At 36.5% G+C, this 12302-nt stretch overlaps 1 protein-coding gene across 1 annotated transcript in view; it reads left to right on the top strand.

Annotated features, from left to right (window-relative positions):
• LOC126100214 (protein takeout-like) overlaps window positions 1-11252 on the top strand; it is a 61928-nt gene extending 50676 nt beyond the window's left edge. Inside the window, exons 4-6 of the mRNA XM_049910776.1 lie at window positions 58-194; window positions 4715-4864; window positions 10491-11252. Coding sequence (XP_049766733.1) covers window positions 58-194; window positions 4715-4864; window positions 10491-10645 — 442 coding nt within the window. The 3' untranslated portion in view covers window positions 10646-11252. The remainder of the gene's footprint in view (window positions 1-57; window positions 195-4714; window positions 4865-10490) is intronic.
• The last annotated feature ends 1050 nt before the right edge of the window (window positions 11253-12302 follow it).

The raw sequence follows: 12302 nt of genomic DNA, 5'->3' as shown, positions 1-12302 counted from the left end.
TATCGGCTTACAACGCAACAACGTTGATAACTCTGGTCAACATGACTGTGTTCACAGAATGAAGCCGGGAAGTTACAACTTGAAGGCAAAGCTGCATGCCGATTCGCCCTTCTCGCTGATTGGACAATACAAGGCAGATGGCAAGGTTCTGGTGCTGCCTGTTAAAGGGGAGGGAAACAGCAACATAACGGCACGTAAGTAACCAGTTTGTCGCTTCATCCACTCATTTCTTATGACAACGGTCCTCGAGATCTTTTTCTATCAAATGTAACCTGGGCTTCTATCCATCCAGGGTCCTATCACTCCCTTCTTTATACTATACAACCATATATTCCACTTTGCTTTCACATCTACTTTCTCTCATACGCATTTGTTCTATAGGAATCTATAAAATTACCCGTTTATCGCCCACCCTCCATTCTGAATACTTGTAGTCTCAACAAACTTCACACCAAGCACCGTACTGCCCTTACAAGAGTCTCCATCTGCTTGACCTACACGATCATATACCCCTGAACACATACCTATCAATTCTCCACATAAGATAGTTTAATTAACTCTGCTATTTTACCACGAAACCGAATAAAAGATCTATTTGTCTTTGAAATTGCGCTATTCCTCATCGTGACACGAAATCTAAACAGTCGATTCCTTTTTCCTACAACAACGGTTACTCAAGAGCTCTTCCTCAAAATACAAAAAGTCCCCTCATTCTCCATCCTAACTTCTGTTACCTTCTCGTAAGCATCGTTTCGTTTGGCATCTCAAAAATTGTCATATCATGCCAAAACAGCACTTTCTAATAAGTCACCAGCAATATTTGATAACTCAGTTTCTTAGTTATAAATATTTTTACATCTTTCTGTATTATCTTCCCACTCAAAATATTTTGGGATTGAATCGCACATTTGGAATGAGGACAATAAAACTATTAAAAAAAGGAACATTTTCAAATACCTACACCATCTCCCAAAGCATACATTTCCAGTAGTGCTGCAAATACAACAGCCTCCTAAAAATTGACATTGTACATGTAACTGTCAGTAAAGAACACCTCTTCCAGGTTAACTTTTCCCAAAGCTTAATTCTCTGATCAGTGTTGGTAGCAAAAAACTGCTGAAAATGTACGTTTACTGGCGTGCTTTATAATGGAGTGACTTTCAGTCATGCAATACTAGAGTCTTCTGCTAATATGACTGATTAATGATTGATGAAAACCATCTCAGATGTCTTATTGCCAATTTATAATACAGCTGAGGTACTTTTCATTAATCATTAACAATAAGCCAGCTGTGAGCAGAAGATCATCCTCGTTATTTCAAATACAATAAGTTTAATAGTTCCTATGTGGAGACTCTTATGTGTGAACAAATGGTTTCAAAAATATAAATTTTTCCTTGTTTCCTCAATTACCCCTTTATCCCCATTGTAATATCTAAAATAAATTTGATACATTGAGACTGAGTTAATAATTAAATCACTAAAGACTAAGAACTCTCATGGATATGACGGGGTATCTAGCAGAATACTGAAGTATTGTTCTATGTATGTTAGCCCAGTACTTAGCCATATCTGTAACTTTTCCTTTAGGAGTGGTCGGTTTCCTGACCGATTAAAGTACTCGGTAGTGAAGCCACTTTATAGAAAGGGAGACAGGGATAATGTTGATAATTATAGACCTATTTCCATGCCATCGGTGTTTGCTAAAGTTATCGAGAGGGTTGTATATACAAGGTTACTGCAGCATTTAAATTCACATAATTTGCTGTCAGATGTACAGTTTGGTTTTAGAAATGGCTTAACAACTGAAAATGTTATAGTCTCTTTTCTCTGTGAGGTTTTGGACAGATTAAATAAAAGGTTGCGAACGTTAGGTGTTTTCTTTGATTTAACGAAGGCTTTTGACTGTGTTGACCACAAAATATTACTGCAGAAGTTGGAACATTATGGAGTAAGGGGAGTAGCTTACAATTGGTTCGCCTCTTACTTTAAGAACAGAAAGCAGAAGGTAATTCTCCGCAATATTGAGAGTGGTAATGATGTTCAGTCCCAATGGGGCACTGTTAAATGGGGCGTTCCCCAAGTGCTGGGGCCACTGCTGTTTCTTATTTATATAAATGATATGCCTTCTAGTATTACAGGTGATTCAAAAATATTTCTGTTTGCTGATGACACCAGCTTGGTAGTGAAGGATCTTGTGTGTAATATTGAAACATTATCAAATAATGCAGTTCATGAAATAAGTTCGTGGCTTGTGGAAAATAATTTGATGCTAAATCACAGTAAGACTCAGTTTTTACAGTTTCTAACTCACAATTCAACAAGAACTGATATTTTAATCAGACAGGATGGGCATGTTACAAGCGAGACGGAACAGTTCAAGTTCCTAGGCATACGGATATATAGTAAGCTGTTGTGGAAAGCCCATGTTCAGGATCTTGTTCAGAAACTAAATGCCACTTTATTTACCATTAGAACAGTATCTGAAATAAGTGACATTTCAACACGAAACGTAGTCTACTTCGCATATTTTCATACGCTTATGTCATATGGTATTTTTTTGGGGGTAATTCTTCTGATTCACAAAGGGTATTTTTGGCTCAAAAACGGGCTGTTCGAGCTATGTGTGGTGTAAGTTCAAGAACCTCTTGTCGACCCCTATTCAATAGTCTGGGAATTCTGACATTGCCCTCACAGTATATATTTTCTTTAATGTCGTTTGCTGTTAGCAATATTAGCTTATTCCCAAGAGTTAGCAGCTTTCACTCAGTTAATACTAGGCAGAAATCAAATCTGCATGTGGAATGCACTTCCTTGACTCTTGTGCAGAAAGGAGTGCAGTATTCTGCTGCATCCATTTTCAATAAGCTACCACAAGAACTCAAAAATCTTAGCAGTAGCCCAAACTCTTTTAAGTCTAAACTGAAGAGTTTCCTCATGGCTCACTCCTTCTATTCTGTCGAGGAGCTTCTGGAAGAGCTAAAAAATGAAGCAAATTCCAGTGTTACATTCTTGATTTCTTTATTTAAACTAATGATGTGTCGCCTGAATATGTTTCTTATATTTCATTTTATCTGTTTCTACAATCGTGTTATAATTTCATGTATTGACTCGTTCCATGACCATGGAGACTTCTCCATAATGTGGTCCCACAGAACAATAAGTAAATAAATAAATAAACTTCCTTCTTTCATTGATCAGCTGAAGTATTTCCTGTGTTACCCATCGTTTCTTCACAGTCACCTTATTTGTACTTGAGTTTATCTTTCCAGATTGTGTGATTGCCTTTTTTATAGACCGCCTTTCCTCTTCAACTGCACTGCCTAGTGAGCTCTTCCTTAGTGCTGTATCTATAGCCTTAGAGAACTTCAAGTGTATCTCGTCATTCCTTAGCAATTGAATACCCCACTTCTTTGTGTATTGATTCTGGTTCACTGATCTCTTAAACTTTGCAGTCTGTGTCAATATCTGCTTCTGGGTACGCTTTAAAATCCAGTATCTGACTTTGAACTCTCTGACTGTCGATGATATGATATAGCTGAATTCTCCTCTCTCATTGCTTGCCCTCAGCCCAGATTCTCCTATAACCTTTTTATTTATTTACTACAGCATCATTCCAGACCCGTGACTGTTAGATTTTCATCTCCCTTGCTATTCTGTATTACTCTTTCAGTATCCTCATATACTTTCCCTGTCTCTTCAGTTTACAGCGTCAGCATGTGTACCTGAAATATCGTGATTGGTGTTGATTTACTGTCAATTCTGGTGAGAACAACCGTATCTCTGAACTGTTCACGCTAACATACTCTTTGCCATACCTTCCTATTCATAAGGAATCCGACTCCCATGGTACCATTTTCTGCTGCTATTGATATTACCCCATAATTATCTGACCCGAAATCTTTCTCTTCCTACAATTTCATTTCACTAGCTCCTACTATATCGAGACTGAGCCACTGCATTTCCCTTTTCAGATTTCCTAGCTCCCCTATCACTTTCAAGCTTTTGACAATCCATGCCCTGACTCATAGAATGTTATCCTTTCATCGGTTACTCAATCTTCTTATTGTCATTCCTCCTTGGCTGTCCCCTCTGCACAGCTGAATGGAAGACTATTCCCAAATCTTTTGCCAATAGAGAGATCTCCATGACATTTCCACAATTACAGCCCAATAGTTCTGTGGAGACACGATATGTGTCTTTAATGCAGTTGTTTTCATTGCATTCTGCATTCTCATACCGTTAATCAGGGGTGATTCTTCCGCCTTTAGGTACAGTTTCCCAACCCCAAGGACGAGAGTGTATTCTGAACCTCTGTCCGATCCTCTGCCCTCTTTGACAAGGTCGTTAGCAGAATGAGGGTGACTTTTTATACAGGGAGACATCGGGCCACAGTGCTTGAAGACATCATAACAGCTTATTAATTGCGCATAATGATTTTATAACCACCATTTTTCAACTGAAGTCACTTCCTTTAGCTTGTAAATAATCATGTATTTCGCAGGTTTTAAACACAGTACCATTATGTACAACATTAAAATCGTGATTTTCCCCCCTCTTTCAACATGCACCCTAAGCAAACTATTTTTGTCATTTCATGTCCAACAAATATACACTTTTTTGCATTTAGCTGCCTTTAGAAATAGTCCTTTGTCTGTTATTGTGAGTTTCAGTGCAATTGTACTAATATTCATTTTGTCTCCCATACCTGCAGCTAGACTGGAAACCGATGTGGAGCTAAGTGGACAGCCAACTGAACGAGATGGACAGGTGTTCTGGGACGTGACGGACTTTAAGGTCGACCTCAAGTTGAACAAGTTGTCGATGGACTTGACAGGATTGTTCAACAATGACAAGGCATTAGGTACGTAACTAGAAAGATGTTGTTGTGCTCATAGAAATTATGTGCCTGCTTCTTCCACCTGTTGAAATATTAAGATACATGAAAAATACAGTAGATAGTTCCACTGAAATCTCTCAGACTATGGTCAGTTGTTAGGCCTGGGATTATTAGATTACTGCTAAGAGGAGTCACTGTGTTACTGATTATTGATTCTTAGAAAGAGTAATTTCAATGTGTTGCAGAGGAATCAGTTTACTATAAAAACTGGGTGAGAATTGATTCTTGCTTTTAGTGAGCATTAAAAGCTGGATTTTATCTGGTAAAAATATACAAGAAACATAATTTCTGTTGGTTTTCTCAGTTGTCAATGTTTTGAACATACAAACAAATTTAGCAACAGAAACCACTTGCTAGAATCGTAAGTTGATGTAGTAGATTATTTAATTAAGACAGAAAACTTAATTTTTTTTTTACATTCATTGATACCAGATGAAACAAACCACAATGCTATTAATGAAAAGCAATTCTGAGCTAGAAAAACAATAAAGATATTTTATGTGGTTTTAATTGTCAAAATGAAACAGAGACCGACATTGGGCATCAATATAGTGGGATGTGACTATAAATGCAGCTAAGAAAAATCGTCCAGTTCCTATCAATAGCAAAGATGTAATGGTTTCATTATGCTTCATCTACTGTAGTATAGAAGACACAGTACACTTTTGTGAAATACTAAGGGTGTTCAAAATGTTTTGCACAGTCGTCTCTGATTTTTTTATTTTTTGCTGGAGGCGAAGGAAATTTCTTGTGAACGTACTTGGATCATTTAGCTGTAAATTGAACCTACCAATGTAGCCTCCATCACCTATGATGCATCTGGCCCAACGTTCTTTCCATGATGTAGATGCACTTTGGTAAAATTCTGGGGATTGACATTTACACCATCGCTTGAAATAGGAAATAAGGTCTTTCTCATTATCAAATGTTTTACCATGCAGGCAAAAATCAGATGGAGCGAAGTCCAGACTGTAGGGAGGATGAGGAAGATTTCCAACCCATTTTCCTGATTTCCTCCTGCATCATAATTGCTGTATGGGGTTTAGCATTGTCATGGTAGCGTGATGAGCTGACCCTGAAGCTCTGGCCTGCGGGTCTTGATGGCACATCGCAGCTTGTCCAGTGACAAATAGCAACGGTCCCAGTTAATTGTGGAGCCAGTTTCCAAAAAGTCAGTAAAAATGACACCATGCTGATTCCAGAAGAAGGAGGCCATCATCTTTCGGCCTGCTGTTCGTGAACCTCTTGATTTGTTCTTCCGGGGGGAACCCAGATCACGCCACTCCATGGATTGTGTTTTTCTCACAGGTTCGGACAAATACAACCATGTTTCATCCTGGGTAATGACACCATCAAAACATTGTTTCCACTCTTCAGTAAAAGTCTTCATGAGACCCTCGCACACATTCTTCCTCATCGTTTTCATTTCTCTTGTGAATAATCTAGGCACCCAACGTGCACAGACTTTTCTGTGCCCTAGTGATTGTACCAGTGATACCACACTACCCAGTGACAAACGAGTCATTTCAGCAAGCTGTCGTGTCGTCACACATCTGTCATTTTGGATGATTTGATCAATGGTCTCCTTTATTCACATCACTCACTGCTGTCAATGGTGTACCACATCTTGGATTGTCCAGTAGAGAGAAATCACCTTCTGTAAACCTCTGCAACCGCCGCTGGATACTGCTGCGATGCACTGTGTCCTCCCCGTAAACAGGGAGACTTCCTGTGAAACGATGTGGCAGAGTCGTCACCAGTCTTGAAGATGAACTGCATCACCGACGTCGCAAACTGACATCTACTTCGTGATCCATTATGGCTTACCTGTAAATAAAAGAAAATACTTTTATACAGCATTTTATAGCTAAGTGTTCCAAGTATGTTGACAAAACGTTTCATTCTCGTCCTGCAAAAAATACAAAAATTGGAGACGACTGAGCAAAACTTTTTGAACGTCCTTTGTACAGCTAGTAAGGTGACTGTCTGTGTAGTGGTGATATGCTTTGAAGAACTTTAAAAATATTTAAAATACCACCTACATTCCCCAATGACTCTCTCACTCTCTTCTGTGTCGTGACAGCCTCATTCCTCATTTACACAATATTACAATAATTTTCTTTACATCTCCCTGAATCCGTTGCACAGGCCTAAGATTCCCACAATGAATTGCTACTGAGATGATGCAGCATTTCTTTGATTACCTTATTGGTTACAGATTTAAGAAAGGTAGAGTTTGTGTAAAACACTGTCGATGAGGGTTTCATTAGAGACTGATCTCAAGCTCAAGTCAGATTACGATGAGGAAGGAAATGTAGAGTAAGGTTCTCAATGGAATCGTTTGTGCTAAGTGATCTTGAGGTAATCATGGAAAGAAAGAAAAAAAGAAAGTAGTTATCACGCTCTGGACAGGAATTTAAGCAGTCATATGAAGAGTCCAGTATGTTAAGCACTGCTCCTCCTCGTGAGAACAAAACAAGCACTCCTTCAGGAATTTTAATTATTGGAAGTATTGAAAATCCTAACCATCCTGTGAATAGTCGTTTCCCCGCATAGCTTCACATGTTACAAAGGGCACAGGCTATCTATAAACTCGAATAATAACAAGAATGTTCTTTTCCTTTTGGCTGTGAGTTATTATTATCCTTCAGTGTTCGTAGTATACGCTGGCTATTCAAAGTAGTGTCCAGCCACTAAGGTGGAACTCGGTTGTCACAGATTATGTATATCCAGCATCTATACTTGCCAGTAAATCGTATCACAAGCGATAAATTTGGATTGCGTCTAATTTTTGTGCACCAACTGTGCTGTCTTAATAGAAAATAGTAAGATGAGGCAACTTAATACTACAACATAATACCAGATTTTCCCAAAACTCTCGGATAAAACACTTCCATAAAATACTTGGTTCTATAAATCCTGATAAATAGTTAGAAAAAGTCATTAAATATCCCAAACATGTCACATAATGGTTAGCACGTTTTGAAAATCTGATCAAATGAAGAACTGTTCGTGAGTGTTAAGGACATTACCAAGGAGAACCCGCATACTGAAACAAAATGTACAGATGAACCTTTAGCGAGTATGGGAGCCGACAGTTCGTCATTCTCCAAAGCTTCAATCAGATTAACTTATACGTAATTTTTGTAAAATTTTCTCTAATGAAAGCTCTCTTTATTTGTATTCTTCATTGTGTACAGCTGATAATTGGTGATTCCCTACTTATATGAGTATAAGTTGGTTGTATACTAGTATTTTCATATGAATCCATAAGATCCATAGTCCATAGGAACTGTTTGTTTCCTCTCTAAAAATTTCCACGTATCTGTTCGATTTTTATCAAAATATTTACTAAAGTGGACAACTGGAACAAAATTCGGTTCGAAATGTTTACAAAAGTGGACAACCGGTACAAAATTCGACTTATGACGTTCTGTATCATTGAAATTAGGATTTTGAATCATACATCCTGTGGATTAATTATTGCTCAAGATTTCATGGTAATTCTATGCAAGTATTCTGGTAACTGTGTGCTGGATTTTAGGTTTTCTATACCTCAATCCATAAAAATGGAACCTTTAAAGAACGACTTTGTTGTCCCTCTGTTCTGTTTGCCTGCCTGTCTAATTTTTCTCAGGAACGAGTAGACATATTGAGATTTATGTCACATACTGACTGAGGTCTACCAGCACCTGTTGGTATAAAAGAGTTAAGCTGCTATGTCAATGCAAACAAAATATGTGTCCATTTATGTCACATATTTTGTTACTCGTGAACTCACTCATCAAAAGCCTTGAATAATAAAATTCGCGAAGAAAAAAAGGTTTTATATTACAACTAAAGGACCAAAATCTGTTAAATTGTAGCTATATTACATAAAAACTCTTTTTGTCATTAGTACTTAAATTGCTTTCATCCTCTTTATGAATAATAGAAACATGTTACTGTATTTAAACATAAAATGGAAATTGTAGTCCTGATTTAATAAGTAAATATCAATATTTTGTCAATGCTTCTCTCTCTACAATGTAAACATAAGTTCTTTTCTCTCTTGTATTTGAATGTCCAGGCCAGTCTGAGGGACTACTGTAAAGATTTTGATATGGTTTTTCTTAATGGTTGATTTATGTGCAAAATTTATGTACACAGTTTATGAATATTTCATTCCCATTTCACCTAACTGTGAAAAATTACAATAGGAAATGCGAAAACACACAAAAGTTTTAAACTTAAAACTTAACATTAAAATATTCTCGAAAGTCTTGGAGTTACCAGTAGACATACTTCGCAATATCTATATCGATAACAGGAAAAAATGGTCGATGGATAAGCTGTTTATAAACACATGTAACTACATTTGTAAGGAACCCTCAGAGAAAGAGTCGTACTCGCACTTGACCTTCGTTTTTTACTTTCAGTCGAGTTTTGACTTAATTCAGCAGAAACTCTATTCTATTTTATGGTACAGTTATTGTTGGTAGGCACTTCATTGCTTCTAGTTAGTACCTATGTTCCAGCTAATGAACCAAAAGCTAGTTATCTCCATATTCTGTACGTGGTACATATGTATAGATGGATGCAATCTCTTTACAAATCAATAAATATCTCAGGAGCTCAAATTTATTAACAAATATGGACATTTCAATCTTACACATAAATTCTGTTGTTAATAACCATAGTTAAATTAAAAATTGAGAAAATATGTATTTTTCTTTAATTCGCGTATTTCTACTAAGAACTACTTCCATTTAAAATTAAAAAAAAAATGTTGTAAATGAACTAAGCACCTTTTAATTTAAGGAAATCATCAATATGTGGCAAGAAGCGATTTAAGATGGGACGATTTCAGTTTAGATTTCTACTTTGGTTTGTTACTTATCAACATTTTTATAACAGTTAATATTTTTCCGACATCATGCTACAGATTTCATGGTCCACTAACAGCTTTGTGCTGATTATTACTGTTTGTGAATTATAACGAATTACTTAATGCAAGTATGTGTCAAACAGCCTAACTGCAAGAAAATAACAATACCAAGGTCAGTGGTTAAACACCATTAGTGAACTGTGGGAAGATGCCATAGATGAATGCACCTCCCACATTCTTGTAATAAATAGTTTATTTTAACAGCTAATTAACTTTTTCCAGAATATTAAGACTTTGATGGGAAACATGTAAACCATGTTACAAATTTGATTTGCTTCTCTTTGAAAGTTGTAATGATGTGAAGAGCAAAACTGGTGAACCTAGCTGTCTCAGAAATACATTTAATGAGTTTCTAAGAATTCAAATTTTCGTTGTTGTGTAAATATTAGCTGCTGAGACATCGAGCATATTCATAAACTCCTGATAATATGCCACATTTGTCTGTGGTTCTATCTGATTTATTGCATACTATATTTCTTAGTATTTTAATAGAATTTACTTTCTTTTAAATACATTTGTACTTAATTCGAAGCTAAATATATGAAATTACAGAGTAGCGAAAAACCTCAGTGTTTGACATATTAATTTGATAATTTGATGCTGGACGATGAGTATGGCTGTGAGAAAGTAAAAGTAATTGTGAACTGTATGTGGATGTTACAGCTGATAACACACTCAAGTTCCTGAATGAGAATTCTGGAGAGATTACAAAGGAGCTGAAACCGGCTATAGATGAAGCTCTGGGCGTCTCCTTCAAGGAAATGGCCAGGAAGGTGTTTGGAAGTGTTCCCTACAACTCAATCTTTCCACCTTCATGAAGTGGAGTGAGATGTAGGTTTTTCCTTAGGAAAAGTACTTCATTAGTCATTCACAAAGGTGAACGTTAGTTCAGCCCAATATCGTACACTGATGTGCTCTATCATACTTCTACTTTACAGAAACAATAAAATATGAACATTACTTTCCCAGAAATAAATGACTTTGCTTCAATTTCTATAGCTACTTTGCCCATTAACAAACTGCATTTGTTTCAAAATTTATTCCAGAAAATGCTTTGTTAAGTCTTTAGGGCATTCTAGTCCATCTACTCTGATGCCATTAGACTTTAATAAATAAGATACCAGCACCATGTAGGCTATGTTTAATGTGTGCAGTTCAAACGATTCTCGTTCTATAATTCATATATTTCGAATAATAAATTCCTTTCTAAAAATCATGGTATAATAGTCGTTATAAATTATTTTGTAACATATTGTTAACATGCAGAGTCTAATTATAAGAATGAGTAGCTCATTAAAAAGAGTTTCATCATAAAAACATGCTATTGTATGCCATCACAAAAATATATTTCCCATAATTTGCCAGATAACTGTAAATAAAGTACACTCCTACATTTAAAATTAAAAACTGGGGTTATAATTTCAACCTGTTTTTGTCATTATGTTTGTATGTTACAATGTGCTAACGATGTAAGACACGCTTTTATTATTAAAGCAAACTTTGATATATTTAAACATCTACAGAGAAGACCTGCGCTGAGTAAAGGCTTTGTTAAAAGTTTGTGAAACGGATTTCATGTGCATTGATTCTCTTAGTAATGTTGTCACTTCGTAATGCACTACAACGAATGTAAAAATAACATGCCGGATTGCATTTACTGCCTGCTACAGCTGCTTTTGGATATGTATCTATGATGAGTGTTCTCATGTACTAATTTAGTAATATTCGCTGATATTGATCTAAATTTCACATTAATAAATGCAAACATTCACAGCAAAGATATATATAGAGCGAGGCCTTTGATCAAAGTTTAACAAGAATTTTACATGTGCAACTATGTCTTCAAACACCTCAAGGAAATATTCTAACACCTGCATATTAGTGAAAGTCGAAAGTCGTAAATCCAAGGAAAAAAGGGATTGACAGAATGACCTTATGTGTTTTAAAAATATTAATTAGTGAGTCAGTGGTGTAAAAAGCTGTTTTCAACCCCACTAAGCTAGTGGCAGTACTGCCTAACCGGAAACCGCCAATACAAGATACAGTATTAATGATGTGTCTATCTGGTACCCTGGAAAGTCCAAACGAAGCATTTTGGAATCTGGCTAGAGAAATACCTTCTTTTTTCAAGTGACAGAAACAAAAAAGTGACATTCGAAACTACTGTATATAGGCGTTAGCGCCAAGGTCTCTCTGCAAAGACCTTAACCTATCAACAACACATACACTTTATTAAGCGACTGTTCAACCTATTATATCATGCTGTATTGTACCACACGATCCAACTTGCAGTAGTAACATGAAAGACCTTCGCATCCTAAAAGGATAATATCTTTTATTCTGTTTTCTTTTTTTTTTTTTTTAGGATTGGCAATCTACCACACATCGCTAGGTAACTAGAATAAGCCGGAACAGTACACTCCAGAAGGTGGCACCGATATAAAGTGCCCCTCAGCTGACTGCCAACTAGGAAGC

Source organism: Schistocerca cancellata, chromosome 9 (genome assembly GCF_023864275.1).
Source record: "Schistocerca cancellata isolate TAMUIC-IGC-003103 chromosome 9, iqSchCanc2.1, whole genome shotgun sequence".
Lineage (NCBI taxonomy): Eukaryota > Metazoa > Arthropoda > Insecta > Orthoptera > Acrididae > Schistocerca > Schistocerca cancellata.
The sequence above is the reverse complement of the archived record's forward strand: the minus strand, read 5'-3'. Positions and strand labels throughout refer to the sequence as shown.